The sequence below is a fragment of the Myotis nattereri genome, assembly GCF_964212035.1.
Source record: "Myotis nattereri genome assembly, chromosome: 11".
NCBI lineage: Eukaryota > Metazoa > Chordata > Mammalia > Chiroptera > Vespertilionidae > Myotis > Myotis nattereri.
The window spans coordinates 54,390,916-54,416,409 of NC_138086.1; the positions used below are offsets into that span (position 1 = coordinate 54,390,916).

The 25,494-nt window shown below is 35.2% G+C and overlaps 1 protein-coding gene across 1 annotated transcript in view; it reads right to left on the minus strand.

Moving 5' to 3' along the window:
• Positions 1–25,249, minus strand: part of MEOX2 (mesenchyme homeobox 2) — a 63,809-nt gene extending 38,560 nt beyond the window's left edge. Inside the window, exon 1 of the mRNA XM_081102415.1 lies at positions 24,658–25,249. Coding sequence (XP_080958541.1) covers positions 24,658–25,171 — 514 coding nt within the window. The 5' untranslated portion in view covers positions 25,172–25,249. The remainder of the gene's footprint in view (positions 1–24,657) is intronic.
• Positions 25,250–25,494: the final 245 nt, after the last annotated feature.

Sequence of the window (25,494 nt, forward strand, 5' to 3'; positions counted from 1 at the left end):
CATGCCAAGGATTTTATCTTGAAAATAGAAAGCGATTGATGGTTTTTAAACAAGGGTAACACATATTGATTTTGAATGTCTAATTTTGGTACCTAAAAATAAATTTAAAATGTGCTCCCTACTCTTATGAAAATCTGCATGCTCCTACCTAGAGCGATTAAAGGCAAGAATCATTTAATATTGCATCCCTACTAGTAGTGCATGGTAGGCATTGGACAAAGAAAACCAATCAATCAATTCTAGCATAATCCTGAAATGGTCAAAGATGATAAGTTATTGTCTCTGGTAAAATTCCAAACCAATACCATTTGTAATCACTAAAAATATATAATTCTTTAAAAATATAATTTCTATAGCATTCTTTATGCTGAGATAATAATAGTAGCTAACCTATAAGTAGTACCTCTTATGTGCCAGGCTGTATTATAAGGTATACATTTATTGACTCAAATCATTCTTAATTTTAGAAATTAGGAAACTGAGGCACAGAGAGATTCAGTAACACATGCAAGATCACATGGCCAGTAAGGCACAGTGCTAGGGTTTAATCCTAAGCAATCTTCCACCAGAGTCTGTGCTCCATTCTGAACCCATATCAAAAGTGATCCTATAGAGAGAAATGCAAAATAAGGAGAAAAAAATACCATGGCAACATTTAATGGCTTGTACCTTCTCAATCTAAAGACTTCAGAGCTGCATACAATTTCACAGTTGCCAAGGTCTTTAATTACATGGGTGACCCCATCATTAATAGAACAATATGATTACTTGGTAATTTCACTTCCCCATCACAAGACCATATCCTGGAAGGAAGGAATGATCTAGAACCCATTCAATATTAACCCATTTTCTTAGCCTTAGAATCTGCCAACACGGAAGCTAAACAGCTTGCATAATACCACCTTTAATAGTGTGATATTAATGTTGGGTCTGATGATAGGGTATCAGGTTTCAACTGCTTTTAACCTATAGGCTTCTCAGCAATGAATTAATTTTCTTTGGGTTTTATGACAATTGGTTTTCAACTGCAGCTATGCTTTTTTACTGCTCAAAAGAAACCATCCCTACTTGTTCCAGGGTCAACTGTATGGTAGGTGAACTGAGAGTAGGATATTTCTTAGGATGCCTTTTTAGAACCATGTCACAAAGTAATGATTCATATTTCCTAAATACTCTCACTAAATAGTTTACAATAATTTCAACAAAATGTATGTGCCATAAAAGCATAGAACATATGTTGTGACATCTTCTGTAAGCACCAGTCAAGTAAGCAGATCTCTTCTCAGCCAAAAAAAAGGAAAAAAAAAAAAAAGGAGTTCCTCTTTGGAAAGGAGCATTAACATCTCATTAGAAGAGAAAATATCTACTATGAGTATAAACTGTATCTTGGCCCATGTAAAAAGTTAAATAAACTATGTTATTATATTATCTAAATAACTATTAAGGCAGCATACTTTTTAAAATTAAATTAACCTTTTTATTTTGAGATAATTGTTGACTCACATCTAATCAAAAGTAGCTAGTACAAGGAAATACTAAAACAATAAAATAACACCTGGAAATGAACCCTTTACCCAGTTTTATCCAATGGTAATCTTGCAAAACTATAGCACAATATCACAATCAGAATATTCACATTGAAACAGTCAAGAGACAGAAACTTCATCCCCATAAAGATCCCTCATGTGGCTCTTTTATAGCCACACTCAATTCCCTCTGGTCTCCACTCTTTCCTTAACTCCTAGCAACAACTAATCTATTCTTTGTTTCTATCACTTTTGTCCTTTCAAGAATGTTACATAAATAAAATAATACAGGACATAACCTTTAGAATTGGCTTTTTTCACTCACTATACTTTTCTGGAGATTCATCCAAGTTGTTGAGGTACATCAATATTTCCCTCCTCTTTAATTACTGATCCTCTTAAATAGGATCTTTCACAGAGAGAGCAGTTGTCTTAAAGTGTTTTAGTTTGTGAAGCTGGCTACTCCTTTCTTGGACCATCGCCTAAAGATAGCAGACTTTTTTTGGCGCCTTTTGTGTTTGTGTTTGTTGGTGTTTTGAGGTTGCTGGATTATTTAGGTCCAAGTTTAGGGCATAAAAGGCAACAGCAAACCCAGGGAACTTCCCATCATGTCATTGTCTCAAAGTCTCAAAATCTCCGGCCATTCTCCCTTCCTTTTTCTCTCTTTCTGAATCTTCTTAAGTTTGTTTTATAAGTAATATCCAGTGTTTTTAGTCATACATTGTGAAAGGATATGAGAAATGTATATTTATTCTGTCTGGAATCAGAATCTTAGCAATCTACTTTTAATATTTAAACTTACTTATAAAAGATGCAATGTTATTTTAAAATATGATTGGTGTAGGAACCTTAAGGTTGCATCTTTCTTGCAAGCTGTGCTTATTTGCAAGTACCATAAAAGGATCAGCAGTAGGAAAAAATGATCTTGCACTCTTCCGTGTGTATATGGAATGCAAGTTTCATATCTATGTCTGTTATATGTCAAGAGATGCCTAATGTCTAAACCCAGAATTTTAAACACTGGAGAGTAAAGCAGATCACATTTATTTATTTTTAAAAGTTTCATGCCATTTAGATCATTTTCTTTCTACAATTATTCAGGTACTTCTTTTATTCTTTTGTCAAATATTTGAACAGAAACTCTGTGCCAGACATTGTCTTATGTACTTGGAGCTAAAGTCTCAATCTTTGCAATCAAGTTCAGGTGATACCTGTTAAATAATAATGTTGATGTAAAATGACTCATTCAAAAGTAAAAGGCTAGGCTACGAGACTATGGAGAGGAAGGGAGAGAATACCTTTTCTAGAGTGAGTTAAGGGATTGCTTCCAGGAGGAAGTGACTTCTAGGGTGGGTCTTAAGGAATGAGTGGAATTTCTGTAGCTGGGGAAAAGAGGGTATTCCAGACAAAGGAAACAGCAAGAACAAAATCTTACAAACACAAAAGAGCACAGTGTGTCCTTCCCTTTGGAAAGCAATGCTCTCCTGGGGTTGAATCCAGGACAAAGAGAATGCTGGGGAACTGGAGGAAAAAAATTGGCAAAAGAATATGGGCTGGAAGCAACAGGGAGTATATTAGTTTGAGGGTTTCAATCAGGGCAGAATTAGATGGTTGTGACTGAAGAGCAGGAACCTGGCCTTATTCTTTAGGTTGGCTCAACCCCCTCTCTCCCCAAGGGTTTCTCAATTCAGGCACTGCTGACACTTTGGACCAGATTACTCGTTGTTTTAGGGGCTGACCTGTGTACTGAATTGGAAGATGTTTAGCAGCATCCTTAGGCCCTAACCACTAGATGCAATAGCATTCCACCCACCTTCAAGTTGGGACAATTATTTGTCTCTAGATACTACAAATGTGTCCTGGGAAATTCATCCCAGTTCTAGAACAACTGATCCCCTCCAAAGTTCTAGTGCTCTGCCTGACCCAGTCAGTGGTCACTGAAGGATATTTAAATCAATGATCACACTTGCAAGATAAAAAACCTGACGAATAAAACATTGGCATAAGCTGGAGAGGGACTCATAATGATCAGGTAAACAAAAATGCATTTCTAAACTAAGAAATTAGAGTAAGGGAAATATTAAACAGTTGTTCAGAATGTAAAATTGATAGATTTTTAAAAATATATTTTATTGAATTTTTACAGAGAGGAAGGGAGAGGGATAGAGAGTTAGAAACATCGATGAGAGAGAAACATCAATCATCTGCCTCCTGCAGACCACCCACTGGGGATGTGCCCGCAACCAAGGTACATGCCCTTGACCGTAATCGAACCTGGGACCCTTCAGTCTGCAGGTTGACGCTCTATCCACTGAGCCAAACCAGTTAGGGCTAAAATTGATAGATTGGATGACTAAATACATGAATAGCATTTCTGTTGGTAAGTGGCTGTCTTCTTTCCACATTAAACTTGTCATAATCTGTGACTGAGATCTTGGAGCTAAGCTAATAAGCATGGATGGAGAGAGATATATCCAAGTTATTTCAATTTTCTTCTTACTTGATGAATACATTACCATTCTTATTCAATTGACTTGGCCACATAGGCACCTACATGATATACGGGGCCTAAGCTTTAGACACTTTTTGCTTTTTAAATCAACCACTCATTTTATTTTGCCAATGGGAGGCAGTCAATATGCACATTTTAAATGACTGAAGGGGTGGCCAGAATGAATCAGTCATCTTAAAAGTATGATCAACCATTTCAAAGTGACATTCTTAAATGGGTTTTCCATTTATGGCTGGGCAAACACAAGCAGTTCCCTACATAGCACAGAATGCATTTATTAGATGGCTGGCAAGGATTAGAGCAGGTGCTATATCCACGAAAGTTGTTCTCTGAAAGAAGCTAGCATCACAAAACTGAAGACTGTGGTTTGGGCATTATTAGTACCACACTACTCCAGTGAGCTAATTGACAAATTTTTCAGTATCAGATAATGACTGGTTGGGGTAGCAGACAGAGGTGCTACTATAGTTATAACTATATAACTATAGTTATATTTAATCACATAATATGAGACAGCAATAAGCAATGGAACAAGTCAAGTTAAACAGGGTAAATTAAGAATTTTAGAGATTTACGTAACTTTGAAAAGCTAACTATTTTACTTTCAGTTCAGGCAAGGCCATCCTTACACCATGGAGTTAAAAAAGGGCAAAATCACTGCTCTCCAACACAATTTATTCTCTTGTTTGGTGTTGACTAAGGAAATACAGAACAGAAAATCAGCACCACTACTGATATTTGCCTCTGGATTATTATTGAAAGGGAAAAATAAAATCAGTCAAACACTGTTATTTAGAGGTCTTCAAAGAAGGGTACCATATATAATAATAAAAACATAATATGGAAATAGACCGAATGGCCAAACAGTGGAATGACCATCTGGACGACCACGCTATGACACCCACTGGCACCAGGCCAGCCAAGGTGAGTGTGATGTGATTGGTCGGGGGGGCCCCACCATTGAACCATAATTGCCCCACAGAGGGAGGCCCAGGCCACCGACCAGTGGGCTGTGGCAGATGAGCGAGGCCTCCCTCTGCAGGGCGATCGATCACAGGGCTCCCGGACTGCGAGAGGGTGTAGGCCGGGCTGAGGGACCCGCCCCCAGTGCATAAATTTCGTGTACTGGTTCTCCAGTGTTAATATAATACATACCACTATTTCTTTAGAGAAGTGTTTGCGTTTGTGTTTTTTAGTTTTCCATTTTTCCTAAACTAAAAGCAAGTAAGTATATATGGAAATAAATGTTAAATCAACTCTACTTATAATCAATAAAAAAAGCTCTCATAGCTCCAGAAGAGTATCAGCTGTACAATCTTCTTGTGAGATTTTAACTGTCAGGAGATCCGAACTTTTGAATGATACTGGATTCAAAAGAAAAAAACTAAAGATAGGACTGGAAAAATTAAACATATTTTGTAGTTGCCAGGCAATATAATATTTCAATGTTGAGTAATGCATTAATCCCCTATAGGAATAAGCAGACTTTTAGTTTCCATAGTATTATAAGCCAAATTCTGATATTTTTGGCTTAGAACAATGGAGCAAGCCCCCATTCCTTCAGACTTTTTCCACATCCTCTTTAATACCCACACAGTGCTGTGACTGAGAGACTGAAGTAGTTTGGTAATATATTTGTATTTCATCCTGAGATTTATAAAGAATGGAACAACTCCAAAAGATGTATGACTAAATGTAGTGCATATGAAAATTAAAAAACCCAACTCCATTAAAACAGTCAATGTTTCCCATAGTTAGAAAGTAGCAGTCTAACAAAATGAATTCGTCATGTCTTGGAGGTCAAAGTCTAAAGTATCATCAATACTTTGGGAACAGAAGCTCTGTGTTTAAAAGGTCTATATACCTTTTTATAAAATAATTCAGAGATGTAAATCACTCTAGCCTCCAATGTATTAGTGTAGCAGTCATTTCCATATCTGTAAATAAGCAAAGCTATCCCTGCGGATAAAATGTCAACTTTCCCATTGTAGTTCCCAAATAGGAAAGCCACAGAGAACATACTGGTGAAACATTTCTCTTTCACAGCCACAAACTGTATTTTGCTTAAAAGTTTCAGGAAAGTCTAAAACCAATATAGTTATACATTTATGGGTGAGAAGTTGATGAGTAGAAAGATCCAATTTTCAAAAAAGAAGGAATGAAATAAGAACTCTCATCTTGTCCAAAAATCTGTTTCTATCAAGCTAGAGAAATTTCTACAATAATCTTTAACATATCTGAATGGTATAGCACTAAATTAATTTTTAAAAGAAACAAAATGGATGTGCCAGTTTTATGAAAACAGAATGATTATAAATCACTGAACAATGCACCAGTATAAGGCAGGCAGTGGAAAGCATGGGTACGGTAATGGGTAATGGCATCATTCCAGTCACTGGCAGACACAAAACAACTTGCTGTCTTCATCTCCCCAGTTACACTCCTGATCCTTTCAACATCATCTATTTGAAAAAATATATCCCCTGAGTTAACAAGCTTACCAAACCTTGAGATGAAGAAAATTTTTAGTTCAAATAAAAATTTTAATTCAGATCAAGTGTTTATTTTGTAGCATTATGATTGTTAAAAAATATCAACTATAGTTATTAGTGTTACAGAAGCAAATAACTACAGATAAAGGACACAGGTTAAGAAAAATTTGCTCTGTTACTCAGGCAAATACATTCCTTAATGGAAAATAAAGGGTAAACACAAAATGCAGGGAAAACAGCAATGTACCACCCTTTGAAATTTTATTTTTGAGATACATTTTCAGTTTTCTCTTTAATGTTTGTTTATTTCCTTTGCATCTTATTTGTTTTTGCTCTTTCTAGGAGTTTGGCATTTGCCTTGCTTTTACATGAAATTGTATTTTCCCTAGTGTATTGCTGGTTAGAATGCATGTGCATTTACTTGAAAGGTACTCATTTATTTTAGTTAAGATAAATAAAAACACAGCATAAGTCCAGAATTCTATGAAATTAAATAAGTCAGCTAACAAATGAACAAAAAGGCCCTCCCAATCGGTGCTTGATGTTTACTCCTTAACCATGACCCTGCCTTTTAATAAAAGTTTTTATATGAGGATCATTGACCATTTAATTTGAAGTAGAATATAAAGAAAAATATAAAACATCTCTAGTGCTAATTCAGTTTGAGGGGGGGTTCATGGCCTCCAGATTCCTAGACTTTCCTCTTCAGATTTCCTATGTTCCTATAATTCATGCTTTCTACTTAAGAAATTTCCAGGGGCCCGACAGAGTTTATTCTTGGCTTCGTTTCTGCACTTTTGCTGAATGTCAAGGTTTGAGGTTTGTTTGAATTCCTGCTCTGTGGAGAGCTTCTGGACTTTCTAGCAGGTGTAAGGACCTCATGGCTCCTTCTGTTGCATCTCATTTCCACTTATTCAATACTTTATCTTGGAGGATGAAGCAAATGTGACTTTCGTGTTTCCTGGCAGTCTCTTGCTTCAAAGGACTTAATGGTGATTTGTTTATTTCCCAGGAAATGGAAACCAGTCAGTGATGACAGATTTATTAGTTAAGTGGACATCACACACAAAAAATCCTTTTCTTGCAGTTCAGGCTTCCTTCTAACCACACTCTAAATGTTCAAGACAATGTTATATATTTTGGCAAATCAAACCCATGTGAATTAATATAGTCATATTTGTGAATTGATATGACTTCCTCCACATACATTTCCAGAATAACTTAGAGGAAAAAAATGAACAAAGAAAACTAATATTAATCTCAAATAAGGGGGGGGGGGACGGCATTCTAATAAAATGGTAACACTAAATATCTTTAGGAAAATAATTAAAGGAATAATAAAGCAAAGGTGACAAATTGGAAGGATTCAAGTAAGATGTTTGGAATTTAGAAAGAGCACTTGCAACAGAGGAAAACCATGAAATTCCAAACCTTGAGGTAATTTTGAGTATAACACTATAGATTTAATTGTCATAGTAATCACTGATAGAGTATTACTTAATGTTTAAATTTTCAAAATAAATTGGAAGAATAGGCCTCAAATCCAGAATGGCCCAAATTCTTGCTTCTTAATGAATTACTGATTTTAGCAGGAAGTTAATGTCATTTTACTTTCTTTAGCAAGAAAGACACCGGTCATTATCTCATCAATGGAAATTCCTCTCTTCCACATTAATTTATTTTAAATCAGTGAACTAACCTTCAATACTCATTCAAATTATATGTACGTTTGTAATTAAATTATCATATTACTAGCCTAGGAAAGTAGATTTGCATACTATCCTTACCCTTATTGTAGAAAATAACCCACGTAGCAATCTTCAAAAGGAAAATTTCAGGTACTTGACATCTTAATAAAGAATCAGGGTGACATTTTCAAACAGCAGATTATAGAAATAAGAGAAAGAAAATGAATTGGAAGTTATTAGTCCCAGCTTTGCAGACATTATTTTAGGGGTTCTACTCTCTAAGCCTCAATGTTCTCATCTTTAAGATTGAGGGGTGGTTTTGATGAATTCTGGAATCCCTTCCAATTCTAACATTCTGTGAATATGTTTAAGTATAACCTGCAGGGAAGTCTCAATAGCTTTCAAGATAAAGATGAAAAGTCATTTCAGTTGTTTCACAATTCTCATCTAAAGTCAGTGCCTGAAATATGAGAGAGTCTATGCATGAGTCATGATATGCAAATATCTTCCACAGTGTCTTCTGGGGGCATAATCCTCCTGAGCCTTATCAAGATGACGTCAATTTCATGTCCAAAATAAAACAGCATATTTCACCAGCTAGCAAAATAGCTTACCTTTCACTCTGATTTTATCAAATGACATCCTAGCAATAATATTATAAATTACAGAGTTTGGTTATCTACAATCAATTACTGCCCACAAACCTTGATGCATAACACAAAGGAATGCTCAAATCATAACAACTGAGGATCTGAACAAAAATGACCTTGGAATAAATTATGTGACGATTCCAGGAAACCAAAACCTACCCTGAATTTCATGTCTATATTAATCAAGGAGGAGCCCGGCCGGCATGGCTCAGAGGTTGAGAGTCCACCTATAAACCAGGAGGTCACGGTTGGATTCCTGGTCAAGGCACATGCCCTGGTTGTGGGCTTGATCCCCAGTAGGGGGCGTACAGGAGGCAGCCAATCAGTGATTCTCTCTCATTATTGATGTTTCTATTTTTCTCTCCTTCTCTCTTCTTCTCTGAATTCAATAAAAATATATATTTTTAAAAACTACAAAAAACAAAGATTCTTACATTTTTTTCCAAAGGTGATTTGATCCTGTTCACAGTGTAATAGATTTTCATGCACTCATGACTTCAGAAGTTGATCTTAAGAAGTGAGATAAATTGAGGCATGTTTCATCATTTCCTGAAACTTCCCTGGATTTCTCTGGGTATTTTCATCACGTATGCTAAGATATTATATCCTCTATCTTATTGTTACATCCAGTTGTTTCCATCTTAGTCTTTGCTACTATGCTGTGGATCTTTCTAGAAACTTGTTTGTTCTATTCATTGTATTGGACTCAACAGTATAAAGTACTTACAGAACCATGTCCCTGGCACATAGCTGGCATTTAGTGAATTATGTCAGAGTCTGTGAATTATAATACCACTGAAACACCTATGGCATTGGAGTGTGTGTGTGTGTGTGTGTGTGTGTCCTGGGCCAGGGAACAAATAGTCTACAATTTGCCACTAATTTCCATTTATCTAAATAGTTCTTCTCTGAGCCACTTGTTTCTAATGAATTCAACTTGATCTAAAATACTAATGCTCCTTCCTATGGTTAATAGGTGATTCAAAAGGAAGTGTATTTCCATTAGAAAGTGTAAAATGAGAGTTTTTAAAAAATATTAGAAATATAGAGAAAATGTGAGACAGAATATATATCTGATCTGAGAACAACACAAACACCTCATGAAGAAAATCCCTTAATCAGACTTCTTCTTGCAAATCCCCTTTGAAGCAGCTACTCCCTAGGTTAGCACCTCATTAGGACACAGTTAAATTAAGGATCCACTTTATTCCAGCCACTTTGAATAACATTTACATTTTCTATTGGTTTGATTTGGTTTGGTTTGGTTTTCTCACATCCTGAGCTTTCAAGGTAAAAACATTCAATTTGGAAGTCACCTATTTCTACTATGCACCAATATGCATTTAACTATGTGATTGCATTTAACTAACATACTTAGTAATGCTTTTAAAAAAGAGATGCTTTGCATATGCAGACTATTCCTTCTAAGTGGTTTCTGTAAAAATGAATAAATAAACAAATAAATAACCTCTTATCTCTACTTGTATCCATGAAAAAGGTACAGTATTTTTTCAGTTGGGAAAAACTAAGATGCATTTAATTAAAGCAAAAAAAAAAAGATTGCTATTAATAGGTTACCACATCCACACATTTATATGCCAATGACTACCAATATAATATGAGCAGATTATCAATATAAAAGTAAATCATCAATTTCACCTACTGTAAACTACTAAAATGTTTTACCCACTCTTCTACACTGCCAATAGAACTTTATTACAAATTACATTTGGTCTGGCCTTCTTCTGTTCCAAAATCTCTGTAAAACATTGAGTTACCTTTGGTTGTGTGTAGTGTGTGTGTGTGTGTGTGTGTGTGTGTGTGTGTGTGTGTGGTCCTAAGATAGCCTAAATGTAATCATTAACAATTTTCTACATTTTCATACTTGAATGTACATCCTCAACTCATAAATTCTAACATGAATGTATCTAGTGATATCGTTGCTTAACTTAATATTGCCTTTCCTCCCACAAATCACTAGCAGTTCAATCATCAATTAATTACCAATTAATCTCTATTAAAAATGAATCCACTAATGAATAGTCCTCGTACTTCCCACAAACTCAAAACTCTGTGGTTGTGGCACTTCATTGTGTAATATATGGCCACAGTCAAATAGACCCAGATGTTTCACTGTAGACATAAGACTCCATATATTTCACTCTTCCTTGCATTTGCTCTTTTTCTAATGCCAAAGGAACACTTATCCTCACTTTCTTCTCAGAAAATTAAAAATTTCTCCTAATAGGCTCTTCTGTTGTTCAACTACCTGACTTTTGCAATTCTGGAATTCATACCAGAGACCATATTTGAGAGGCTTTGAAAGTTAATAATGTTTTATCATTAATTGCCCCTGTCTGATTCTATTATGTTTTCATACTTTCCCCCGGAAAATCTAGCCTAATTCCTGGCATGTTCCCCACCCGTTCCCAGAAAAATGTTCTCCTCCCTATTCCTCAAGAGGCCTGGAAGAATCTCCCTAGTTGACCCTACATTTTTTAATATGCTTTCATTGTTTGCTTTCCCACTTCCAAAGTTCCATCTTTTTACATTTACATCCATTGTTATATTGTGTCTTACTTCATTTTAATATTGTATATGTAAATCAATAATTAAATGTCTATCTTTTGCTGTTATTTTGATAACTAGCCAAATCTCAGGCTTGTAGATTATGTTTCATTAATAATTATTTTAGGATGCACTTTGACCTCTGCAGAACTATGGATGTATTTTAAGTAAACACTTGTTTGAGTAAACGCAGCATTTAGCCAAAAAGTTTTACAATATAATGCTCTTTGCATTTTACTTTCAGATATGCTCCAACTGTTACGGTTAAAATTTTTTCAAAAAAATATTGAAAAAATTAAATTACCGCTTATATTCAATATTATTTTGTATTAGTTTCAGTTACACAGCATAGTGATTAGCCAATTATATACTTCACAGTGTTCCTCCATGATATTTCCAGTACCCAAGTTATTTAAGTAAATGCATATTAATTATTGTCCAGTTTTTTCAGAAGTGATAAATATATACCATGTAATCACAAGTATTTCACTTTAGGAAGCATCCATAAAAATTAATCAGAAACAAACACAGATAATTACTTAAGCTAGATATCCATTAAACTCTCTTATGGGTTGCTCAAGAATCTCCTGAATTTGCCCTACTACTGGACGCCTGGAACTAAAAGTCTCAGGAAACCCCTAACACAGATCACTTATTCATCATTAGTGAAGCTTTTTCTAGGTAGCAAATAGGATCCCAATGTTGGATATCACACTAAAAGAAAAAGAAGACACTGACTTTTCCTTTAGGATTGCATGTAATTCAAATCAAAACTAGAGACCTGAAATAGGAACAGCAAAGAGAACCATCAGGCAAAATTTAAGTGTATTATTATGCAGTCTATAGACATTAATTTGGAAAGAGAAGGGAGGCACAGACCTGAGAAGGTGTCTCAAGCAAGATCTTAATGAAAATAATGAATATATATTAGAAAAATGCCCTAACCGGTTTGGCTCAGTGGATGGAGTGTCGGCCTGCGGACTGAAGGGTCCCAGGTTCGATTCTGGTCAAGGGCATGTACCTTGGTTGCAGGCACATCCCCAGTGGGAGGTGTGCAGGAGGCAGCTGATCGATGTTTCTCTCTCATAGATGTTTCTAACTCTCTATCCCTCTCCCTTCCTCTCTGTAAAAAATCAATAGAATATATTTTTTAAAAAAGAAAAGAAATATATATTGCAGGCTATGGGATAAAAATACAAAATAAATTGGCAGATAGCAGAGAACTAAAGGCACACACACACACACACACACACGCATGCATGTAAAACTAATGAAATCTGATTAAGGTTAGTGGATTGTATCAATATCAGTTTCCTAGATTATACCAGTATCAATTTCCTGTTTTGGTTATTGAATTATAATTATGCCAGATATAACCATTGGGGTGCGGGAAACTGGGTAAAATGTATATGGGATTCGTCTGTATTATGTCTTACAACTGCATGTCAATTTATAATTTTCTCAAAATAAAAATGTTTTCTAGTGTTAGACATAAACAACTTTATTGAAGAAATATTAGTTAAAACCAATGTCAACAAAACTGGCCCTGCTAGTCAATAAAACCTTTAAAGATTGAGGTGGGAGATTATAGATGAAAGCCAATGAATTTACAGCCCTAAATTCTTATCCAAGGAAATTAGATAGTAAGTAATGTTCTTTAGTCGATGGGGGGAAATGTGGAAAATCTTGTGGGAAACTTCTTATATGTAGCTACGACTGTATACATTTAAGTACCCACATTAAAAAGTATAAGAACACATACACGATAAAAGAATGGATAAAAGAATGCTTTGCCAGGAAAGTGCTACCATAAATCTATCTATTTACCTGATTATAAATTTAATATATATGAGATTATATTATATGTTTAATTATATATCAGATTATATAATACTTACATTTTATATGTATGTTTGATATTAAACACAATTTGCATACAAGAATCAATACAAGTAAAATCTAGTAATATATTGTTGATGGACATTAGTCAAAATTTTACTTTACAGTCAATATAGAATTGTGTTAGGGAAGAATGAAAAGAGATAAAGATACTCAGAAGACAGTACACAGGGGACCTGGGAAGAAAACAAAATAAGTGCAAGAGACATTAAAGTGGGAATATGAAGAAATATATAGAAGGATGTGCAATAGTATGGATTTGGGCTGAGCTGTGTTGGAAGAAACAGCATAGCTAAGTCCTGAGTATAAAAGAAGAAATCATCATTTGAGACCATTAATATGAAGGCCTTTTGAATGTAAATTAAAATTAACTATGTACATGAGGAATTATTTTGGAAATAAAATGATATTTTGCCAAAAAAGAAAAATTCTTGGAAAAACCAACTGTATTTCTCATGTTTAATTTTGTGCTTTGAGGTTTTAGTGAGAAGTAATGATCTGGAATTAGCATGATAGGTCAGTGTGAAGAGAGTTCCAGATGTTATATGGTTCGTTGTTTTGGGGAGGAGCAGATGGGTCTGATGTTTACAGTTTGTGGGAAAGATGGGTGTGGGTAGGAAAGCAGGAGAAACAAGAAAAACACATCTGGTTAGCAAAGGCAAAATGCCAAGCATTAATATTTTTTAGTATCTTCTGTGTAAGGAGATTACAGGGTGGGCAAACGCAGGTTTACAGTTGTGAGTGGGTGGCACAGCTTATATTTGTATTAGTATTTATTAATTATTGTATTATTTTCCATTTGAAAAACTGTAGATGTACTTTTGCCCCATCCTTTATATTAAATTTAAAAGATCAATACTTATCTAACAATGGAGATAAAGTTAATGACCTGAGACAAGGGAGAATTGATAGCTGTTTATTTGTTGCTATTTATTACTTTGAACACAAAAAAGCAAATGCATTATAGGTAAATCTCAATTTGGCTAAATTTATGTGTATTAAATTTAAAAAATTAAAACAGGTAACATATTCTTCACTTCACAAATGGCTACCCAAAATATGATTCTGTTTACAAAAGTATATATAATTTATTGATATAATACAGCAAAGTCCATGTGCACATTGCCATATATTAAACTCTGGTTTAAACTAAAATTCTATAGTTATTGTATGAGGTGTCAAAAATATGCAGGCACATTGGTAATCGAAAATAAGAACTGTGTCCTTGGAAAATGGAAGCTAAGAAAGTATCACAGTGTTCATATTCATAAAACAAGAATGAAAAACTACTGAGGTAATAGGACATAAAGTCAGATTCAGAAAGAGGTAGTTTACACCCAAGTAAAGCACTTCGTGAAATTGCACTTTATTCCCTCAAACGCAGTAGCCAACATTTTAAATGATGCTGAAATTTATTTTTATTGGGAAGACTAAAACCTTAAGGTTTAAAAATATTTTATGAGATTTTCCTTGTAAGGGCACTAGGCTGAAGTCAGGATATGGAAGCTCAGCTGCCACTACTTGGCTGAATGGACAGACATTACTTAACTTCTCTGGGCGCTTTCTCTCCTCTAGGAAATACAGTCATTGAACTGGGTGATGCCTTGGGTCTCTTCTAGTGTCTTAATGATTCTGATTCAAATAATCTGTTCCAACATTACTGATTACAACTTATTACAAAAAACAACTTAACACAATTAGCCTACCCTGAAATCCAAGAGTAATGCCTAGTTGGTGTTTGGTCCTTCTTGTCGCTGCTGTTTATTACTGAACATTCAGTGCTTTGTTATTCCTGCACCCCTTTCCCTACTCCCTCCCATGATCTAGCAGTCAAGCAATCACGAGTCCTTTGAATTTCTCTAATTTTAGGGATTAAATCACTGTGAATACAGGAGCTTTGAGAGAGTTAACTCGGCATCTACAATTTTAATACAGCATTTGATTCTACTGTGTATGCAAAAGCAACTGCGACAGACCATCACTGTAATAATTTAAAATGTCTCGGAAATACATTTCTGAATTGCCCACTTTGAACTGTGGCTGTAGGAGAGGTAACCAAAGGACTTGTATGCATGCATATAAGCACAACCAATGGACATAAGACACTGGGGGGTAGGGGAGGCCAGGGGATTGTCAAGGGCGGGGGAAAAAAAAGGAGACATATGTAATACTCTTTGTAATACTTTAAGCAATAAAAAAATAGAGTGTAACTAACTAATCACTCAGAATTTGTGAGTTTTGCTCTTCTCTCTGGCCTCAACTTAAGCAATAATTCTCAACAGGTTGTTAAATATAAATAAATACACAAACAAGTTATTTTCTTTGAAAAAGGAAATTGTTATCAAACTAAAATGGTTTTTATGCATTTTGTGGGGAATATAAATACATTTTAAGTGGTATTTGCATATTTGCCATTCATGAGGCTCTCCAAATGGAACCACTAGAAATAACAAAGAGCTATGATACGTAAATTCCTTCTGCAATAAACTCTATAGCGCAGCAGAAAAATGTAACACCCAACCTCCAAGTAACAGCTGAAACAGAGACCTAAAATTTCACTGTCATATTTAAATCCTTTCTGTTGAAGTTCTGTTCCCTCTTGACTAAATGCTGCTCTGTCCATTTCTTTTGAAAACAGGTGTTTGATAGAGAAGTGGCAGGGTACACTCAGGAAAGAAGGTTAGGAGATGCCCAAGCAAAAGAGGCTATGGAATGGGAATCTTCAGGGTGATTAAGTGAAGGCAACTTGAGTCTTTTACACAACTTGGACTAGAGTTCACTCTACATTTCAGGAAAATAGCATGATACTAGTAATTCGAGGGACAGTTACAGATTATATTAAATCTTTGTCGGTCTTTTAAGCAGGCAACATTTTGTATAGCACTATTAGTAGTAAAAAACAAATAAAGAGGCAACATAGACAGAAATTGCTTTCAGATGGTGCACACCCACAACATAATGGCTCCTACATTGATACATGACAAAAATTACAACACCTACTGAGGCAAACATTATTCTCAGTAACTTATGTTAATTAACTCACTATAATTTTTTGGAAACTAAGGTGGAGAGAAGTTAAATCACAGCTCGTAAGAGACAGAATGAGACGCTGTGTTCTCCTAGATCTACCCTGGCCACTCCTCAGAGGCCTGTATCCCTTTAGGATTTCATCCTCTTTGTCTTCTGATGGCATCTGGCCAATAGGAGGCAATAGGAGGAGACTGGAAGGCATGAAGACAGATGACTGGATTGACATTTGATATCAGCTCCAATCCTCCACCTGAGGTCCCAACGTTCCTAGGAGGCCCCTCTCCTGTGCCTCTCACTGGATTCTGGATTTTTAAAAAAGCTCCCCTTCCTTACCCCCTCGGGTTTAGATACATTAATGTTTTCCAACTGTGGGCAGTCCCTGGGTGATTTACCATTTTCTGTTGCTCTGCTAGGTGCTATCCACCATCAAATAATCATTAAATTATACCTTTGCATGTGCCACCTATTTCCTTGTGTGATAGAATGACTAAGAAATAAGATAAATCATGATTTATCAACTAATGGCTAAATATGCAAAAAAAATAGTGTGCTGCTTCTTTTAATTTTCTAAAGCATCTGGACATCCAAGAAGAAGTTTAATAAAGCTCTGTTTCCAGAAACAAAAAATAGTTCTGGAAGAAAAGGTATCTACAATTCCCTGAATTTTGAAGGTAGACATGCAAAGATGGTAATCCTAGAAATGTGAATGGCAGCAGGCCCTTAGATTTGGATGCCTAACCTCTGGTTTTGCTGACATTTTACTCTATCTCTATAATTTACATCTACATGCTGCCTAGTTTAATGAAATCAGACCCATTTATATTTCAAATAAGAAAAAAGTATAACAAAGCAAATGCAGTTTACACCTGTAGTTGCAAAGATTTTAATCGTGAAAAACAGTAAACACACTGAGAGCTTATTTTACTTTTGAAAAATATTAAATAAGGAGAGATGTCACAATTTCAAACTATAGAGTTAGTAATAAAGTTCTCTTTACAGGATTCTTAAAATGTAAAAGCCATTTGTCAAATTACTGGTTTCTGACAAAATCAAAGATACATTTATCTATTTAGTTCCCACTAAATTTTTAATGGTATAATTCTATTTTACTGAACCATATGATTTTGCTATCAAAATAAAATCAACCAGCTGTAAAATTTACTTCGTATTCATTGTTCGTTTCATAAGAGTCAGGAACATTTTATTTTGTTCAACAAATAAGAGTGTACCTCAGTGTGGTTTGCTAGTTTTTCAAGAGGCTAAGAAAAATCATCCAAAAGTTTATTGTGCAGTCCAGGCAGTGTAAGAAGCCATCTCTACAGACACTGAGTACATTTCACCACTACATTTGCAAATAACTATCACTTTGCAAAAATAAATTTTTATTTGGGTGTCATTTCTGGCAAAGCTTGAAGGCTATATTTTCAAAGAGTAAAATTCCAGGCCTTTAAAATTCTACTGGCATCCACCAACCTAAGCTGGGCCCGCCTCTAGGTTTCCACAGAGCCTGAGCAATGACTTCATCTTAATCATTTTCTTGCCCACAGTCATGTAAAGATAACTGGAGCTTTTTGCTTATGGTATTATGGGAAGCTCTTGAAGCATGTGGAGAATAATGAGCTAGAGGGGAAAAAAGAAAACAAAAGCTGCAGGAGAGTGTGCATGTTTGACTTTAATGACTATCATTGATTACAGCTTCATCCAGTTGGACTCTCCACACAGCTGTGTGTGCTTCAAGCCTAATATTTTATTTTGCAGCTAGAATATCTAACATCCTATTACAGTGTTTAAGGTGGATGCTCTCATTCAGATGATCTGTTATCAAACAATTAAATTTGGAATTCTATCTATTAGTATGTGTATTTCTACGTAAATATATTATTTTAAAGTGTGCTTTTAAATGTATGCTCTCATTAATACAACTCTCTCCCTTTTTACCATTACCCTTTCTAATAAAACACAGGATAAATGAAAAACTATTAGAAAAGACACCTTATACTCATAATTTCAATCTGTGTAACTCTCTAGGTTCAAGAAACAAACCTACAACATTTTAGAAAGAAAACTTATGAAAAATAGGATTTTTAAATACATTTAAAACATTGGAATTAAGCTTTTCTATGAAATTTTGAAGAGAAACAAATTTTGAATCTAAATCTTTAGTCAAAACCCCAATGGTTTTACTACTACAAGTACTACCTAGTAAACACGTTATATTTGTGATAAAAGTAAAAACTCCAAGGATATAAGAATTAAGTCATCAAAATACATAAATATTTAGAATTATCAAACTTTTAAGAAAATGCTAGCTTTTAAAAGTAGCATAGCAATATCATATAAGCTAAAGATCCAATTTTTAAATTTTAAATCTATATAGTAGAGAGAGAGCAAAATTATTATTAAGGAATTTTCCTCTCACTCATGCAAACCCTTTCCAAAAATGCATACATATAATACAGATTTTACCTGATTATTCTTGTTCACATGCACATGTAAGAGACCAAAGAACATATCATAAAGTATTTTCAGAATCTTATAAAAATAAGTATTCCAATACATAGTACCAAATTTATAGATGGTAACATGTATAAATTCAGAAATATTAAAGTGCTGTGGAAAATGTAACATTATTAATGAAGGTTTAATGAATAATAGTCTACTTTTTATTATATATTTTTAAAATTCCAAATATAGAGGAAAAATAATTGACCCATTCAATTACATCTGAACGTTTACTCTTACCAAGTAACTTTCTGTTAATTTAGTTAAAATGCATTAAAGGCATTAATTGGAAATACTCTGAAATAAAAAAATCAATGTGTTTGAAATTTACACAAATGACTCAATAAATATATTATTGATTATTTTGTATCATAAAATATCATCTAGCATAACTTTTTAAAAGTGAAAATAAATCCCTTTTTATAATGTAAGTAGAAAACCATAGAGGAAAGGTTATCAGATTTGAATTAATTTTGCTTCAACATAGGTCATGCAAATTGAAGATTGAGACCTGAATAACCGTTACCATTGTAAGTTTCACTCCATGAGAGAAATAAAATATTCTGCAAAGTTTTATCCAGTTGGATTTTGAACCTCACCCATGACTATCATTTAGGGAGTAGTGTAGAGAATGTTGCCACTAACTTTCTTTATTGTGGTACTCCAGGTTAACTTGGGAGGTTCAGTTTGACAAAAAATTTTCCAAGAAATAGTCATAAGAGCATCATAACAAAAATAGAAAAAACACACATTAGTGCTTCATTTTTTTTACAACTATAGCAAAAAGGTTATTAGTGATGACTAAACCATATTAATGACTACAACACAAATAGAGAGAAATAAGTTGTGATAATAGAATGCGTTCTGTTGATTAAATACATCAGACTTACCTCAATTTCTAAATTGTGGACTTTGGCCTTTGTTTGTGTTTCATCTTTTTTTAATGAACCTTTGAAATCACACCAACACCATAATCCAGGAAATGTAATTTAACTGGCCACTTAAGAATTAATCCTTCTTATTTTATGATTACAATCAGAGGTAAATATGCTACGCTTGGTAGTTTCATTTCATATGCTAATATATTTTACCTACAAAATATTTTATAACAAAAAATAATATGACAAAAATACAGAAAATTTGAGAGAGATAAATCATCCAAAGTTAATACTCAACAAATACTAAATAATTCCTATGTGTATTTTATTTCCTAATATTTTTTCATCTTTAGAATTTATCATTTATAGATGTTTGTGATCATTATAGCAATGCTTGGAAAGGAGACCCATTCTGAAATTTTAGAAATAAATGACTGAAGTGAACAGAGTCAAAAACTAGAATACATTATTGTATTATATTGGTTTTTCTCATTTGAAATGGAAATCTACAAAGCCCTCACATCATTGTTTTGTATTTCCAGCTGCCATTTTAAATATAGTAAATGAATAAAATTGTCACCATTACCAGGCCAAGTATGTATTTATATATGGGTATTTCTTACACAATTTAGCTCAAATGGGAAAAAAAAAAGTTAACTTGAATAAATATGGCATTAGTCTCTCAAATTTTCCTGAATCTAAGGGAAGAAGTTGATCTCTTTTACTATTTCATTTTTGCTTAAAATTAATTTCTGAGACTCTTTAGGTCACACAACAAATATTGTAAGTTATTATAAATTCCAATGCTGTGATGAAGGGTCTATGTTTTTAAACACAGAGGGAAACTAATGCTTAAAATATATTATTATTATTTTTAGTAAGTAAGCTTACAGGATGCCAACATAGTGGTTTCCATTGATAATTACTATAAACAAAGATTAAATTTTTTCAATATTTAGTACTGAGTTTTGAACCCAAATGAAAGTTGTAGAAGTGTCATGCCTTACATTTAATGTTTTGCCTTTTCAAATAAACTATAAAGATATTTACACAGAACTTGAAACTATTCCTATTTCTATAATTAATTTATTGCTGATTTTCAACAATAAAACATCTTAATGTTACTCTTAACTTCTTAGTATAATCATCTGAGAAGACGCATATAGGTCAGTGGTACTTAGGTTTTTTAATGTCAGGTCACCATTTAAAAATGTTTATACCTAAAATTAATCTACCATTGCAAGAAAAAGACTAAAAATATCTTTTATTGCATACATTTTAAACATTTAATTTGTTCAATGTTTTCTTATGGTAACCAAGATCTAATGGACTATTTTTTAAACTTCTAAAGCAAATGTTAAAAAATAAACATAATCAGTAACACAAAAATGAATGGTAAAGTGACTTTTTTTCCTTTTAGAAAACATAATGTTTGAATATCTAGAAAAAGTTAGAATAGAATACCAAAGTTAGGGTAGGTAAGATATTACTCTTTATTTAACTTCCAGCTTGTTAATGTGATTCTTGTCATTCTGCATAGTCAGGCATATGACAGACATAATTTGACAATAAATGTTTTATATCTTGTAACTATAAATAAAATATTTATCATTTTACAAGAATCTAATATGATTCAAAACCTTATAAAATCCACATCCCCAAATCATTCTCTTTTTATATAAAATTTTTAATTCTGTATAAAAACATACTTATATCCATTCAATTAATTTGAATAGAAAATATTTACATGTTTATATTGTGTATTATCTTCATAGAAGCTAAAGTTAGGTTGATTAATCTACTTGGGTTATTTTAACTGCTAGTGGGCATTTTATACCTATTACTACATTGCTTGGCAAACAATCAAATGTAATTGAAGCCAAGTAATTCACCCTATTTATAGACTTTTTTTCAGAATCACCTGCTTTGTATAGATTGTTTTAAGTACAGTTGTAAAGTTTCGATTTTTAAGAGTCCCTTTGAAGAGGTGGCAGATGTTGGCTTTGGTAATAACACTGGAAAGCAGAGCAGGTTCAAAGTTGCAAAAAAATGTTCAACACATATAAAAAATAACAGTGTGCTTTTCTATTAAATTTGGTTATTTTCAACTGTCAATAAATTATAATGGAAGAATAAAGTCCATAAATATTTGTTTCTAGATCCTTAAGCTTCTTGAGCTTGTATATGTGTGTGTTTGGGATGGGAAATGTGTGTTAATGCATGCTGGTAAGTGTTACATATGGTAGTTTTAGCATCATTACAATGGATAAAATTTGGGTTGTTTTTCAATATTTTCTGGTGCTTAAAATCCTATTAAAATTCCACACGGTCATGCACACATACAAGATATCTGGGTATCAGATGCAAGGACACAGAATTTGGTTCCGACTTTGCACTGGATTTATGTACTGCATTTACTCTGAACTATAAATACATAGTTATTATAAACTGCCTAACAAAATATAAATGGTCTCTATTAGACATATGACTTTTATCTAATATAATTTAAAAATTGCAAAAGTTCAGAAATTAATTTAATCTTTGGAAATAATGAAATAATAAAACTGCGCTATAAGCAATGAGACGTGTTAATAATATATCAGAATTATAGTGATTTTCTACATCACTTTAATTTTTGCTAGGACAAGATACCCTTACAATACTATAAAATAAAAGAATTGTGAACATGAATTATGGAAGACCAAATGCAATATCATCACAGGAGAAAGATATCTTGAACTGAAATCTATCTTAAGATATAACAAATATAAATGAACTCAAATAGTGAAACTGGCAAACTAAATGTTATTTTCAATGAGTATACATATATTTAACTGGAAACTATTGGGATACTTCCTTTTAACTAGTCAACATTTCTTTCAAAAGATCCCATCAAAGAAAATGCTCATTCTAACTCCCCAGCGATTCTATCCTTGGTGATGACTAATTGTAGTTCCCACCTAAGATGTAATCTGTCAATACTTTATGTAGCTGATGTTAACTTTTGTGTCTGTTGATTTTTCCTGCACTCTATTAGCTTCAACATGTGAAAATAACCTTATTTTGTTATATGGTTATTTTCCACCAAAGGAGAGGAGAACTATTAATATAACCAATTTTCTTAAAGTTGTTATTAAAATAATTAAGGGAAGTAGATGCTTAGATCCCACTTTCCCTGTTTCCTCCCAACCCAAATAACATGTGTCTATATGAAAGTCCTGTTTGCCCTAAGCAACTTAGGTGCAGTGGTTCAGTTCAGGAAGCATAAGACACAACAATCTCTTGCGTAGATTTCTCATTGCAGAAAGTAAAGCGAACAGTAAGAGCTTCCGGCAACTGCAAAAGTGAGCTGACAAATCTGAACTGGAATCTGTTTCCCAAAAAAAGTTATATTGATATCAAGTGCTGTGTCTGATCAGATCACGGCATTCTAAAATTGCTTTTTTTTATAATGAAGATGGAAGCCTTCTTATTATGATTAACCTCTTAGAACTCTGTCTTGAGAGTTTCACTTATGGCTAGTAACAACTACTAATAATTAGTGATACTACTGGTAACTTCTTTAGGTATAAACTAATTTGCGACCCAGTATTAAAAGTTTACCTCTGACCTTGGAAAGTAAAGGTTAGATTTCCCATAACTCATCCTGAAGAACAACTGACAGCATTGCTGCAAAGGAAAAATGAAATCATGTGGGCACTCATTGTCATTTATGGGGGATCTTACCTAAAGCATTATAAAATACAGACTTTTTCCCAGTCTTTCAAACCAATGTCTTGAATTGCCTTCTAGAACTGTTAAACCAATTCCTCAAAGGGAGAAAATACGTAAATATTATATTAAACAAATGACACTTTCCGAAAAGATGGATGGCAGGTTGCGGCGCTATAGCTACTGAAGAAACCTCACAACTCGCTTCATTGTAAAACATCCATTAAGGGCTTTGAGGGTTGCCTGGAAAACTTGTTTCTCTGGATTGTGACAATTTCCTTGGCAGGCTGTGCCTTCCAGCATCCCTTTTTGCGTGGCTACTCAACGTATCCCCGGGAAGATCAGCCTCTACCGCGCACCCTCGCGTACCCCGGCCTCAGGGATGCAGCAAACCAGCACAATTGGGGCTACTGCTAGTTCCCAGTACTTTCTCCGATAATTCTCCATTGGAGGAGGATGCTACTTTCCACTTTAAAACTCGGATTCTCTCTTTAGATTAGTCAGTGCCACAATACAACTATTATTACGACTCGTATTTCTTCAAGAGTCTGAGCATGTATTTATTAACAATTTTCTGACACATTCCTTAAAATCTTCTGAATTCCTAGATTATATCTTTTTCCACAAGAAAGGGAAATGTTTACCATTTAGAAAAGGGTGCTATTTAAAGAACTCTGAAATCAGAATTTTTTTTAAAAAAATCTAAAACTTTTTTTTTCTTCTCATACGCTCTGCCAAGTTCCATTGCAAGTTCCAAATATTGTGCAATAATTTGGAAATCCAGTTAACGATGGGAAAAATCGAGCCACTCAGAGCCGGGAACTTGCAGGGGAAAAAGTCAAGGAGCGGCGCCCGCAGGCGTGCCCAGCGGACGCTGCATCCCAGGGTCCACTCCCCTCCCCATCTCTCAGATGGAAGGTCACGCTTTGCAATCGATTTCACATACTGTCACTTGTCCTGTTTATTCTCAACCCTCTGGTAAACTAGTTTGAACCTTGGAGAGCTTAGTGCTGCTGGCCGCAGTTCTACCCTCTCAGCAACACGTGTCCCCAAATCACAGGACCAAGGCAGCCCCGCGGAATGCGGCGGGGAGCCAGAGAGGGCAAGACAGGTACCGTGTTCCCTGCCTCCTCACTCTGGTGAGAGCATCTTCCCTGACGTCTCCCCGCCCCTTTTGCCCAGGGTGCCTGGCGCGCCTTACCTGAGCTATCGCTTTTTCTCTTGCTGCCACTTCTCTTCTCCGCCTCCGCGGGTGACAGCGCCTGGCGTCCGTAGTCCCCGGGCGCGCACGCGGCCCCGGTCGGGGTGCTGGAGCCCAGGCTGGAAGAGTTGGAACACAGGACCGGCGGGCTGCTGCCCATCTCCGGGGGCCCTCCCGAGTCCGGCTGGAGGCAGAGGCTGTGCCGAGCCGCGCTCGGCGGGGAGGACATCTGCGGGAGGTGCCAGTTGGTTTGCAGAGCTTGGTGCTGCTGCTGCTGATGGTGGTGGTGGTGATGGTGGTGGTGGTGGTGGTGTCCCCTGTGATGCTGGCTGGCAAACATGCCCTCCTCGTTGGGGTATCCCGCGATTATGCAAGACGAGGAAGAAGTGGAGAGCTCGGGGTAGGACATATGGTCAGATCTTCCATGGAGGGCGAGAGAGGACTGGGAGAACGGGTGCAAGCCTTGCGCGGTGGCGTGAGGGCTGCGCAGGCAGCCAAAGAGCGGGTGTTCCATAGCATGCAAGTCTTGGGTTCCAGGCAGAAGACTTCGCGAAGGTTGCAAACGCCACCACCCTCTGTCACTTTTCACAGTAGACCCTGCGACTTTCCCCCTCCCCGAGCAATCGCCACTGGCGCTTCAGCAGAGCTGGGATAGTCCCGGTCCCGAGCCCTAGCGGCCGGTCTCCTTTACATATAAACACTCGGACCTGAAGGAGCTTCCCTCCGAGCGACTCAAATGTCAAGAGTAGGAGAGGTTGAAGCCAAAAGAAGGTGGTCCCAGGGAACTGCTTTCAGGGGGAAACGGCTCTGAGAGGTTATAAATAGAGTGTAACGTGA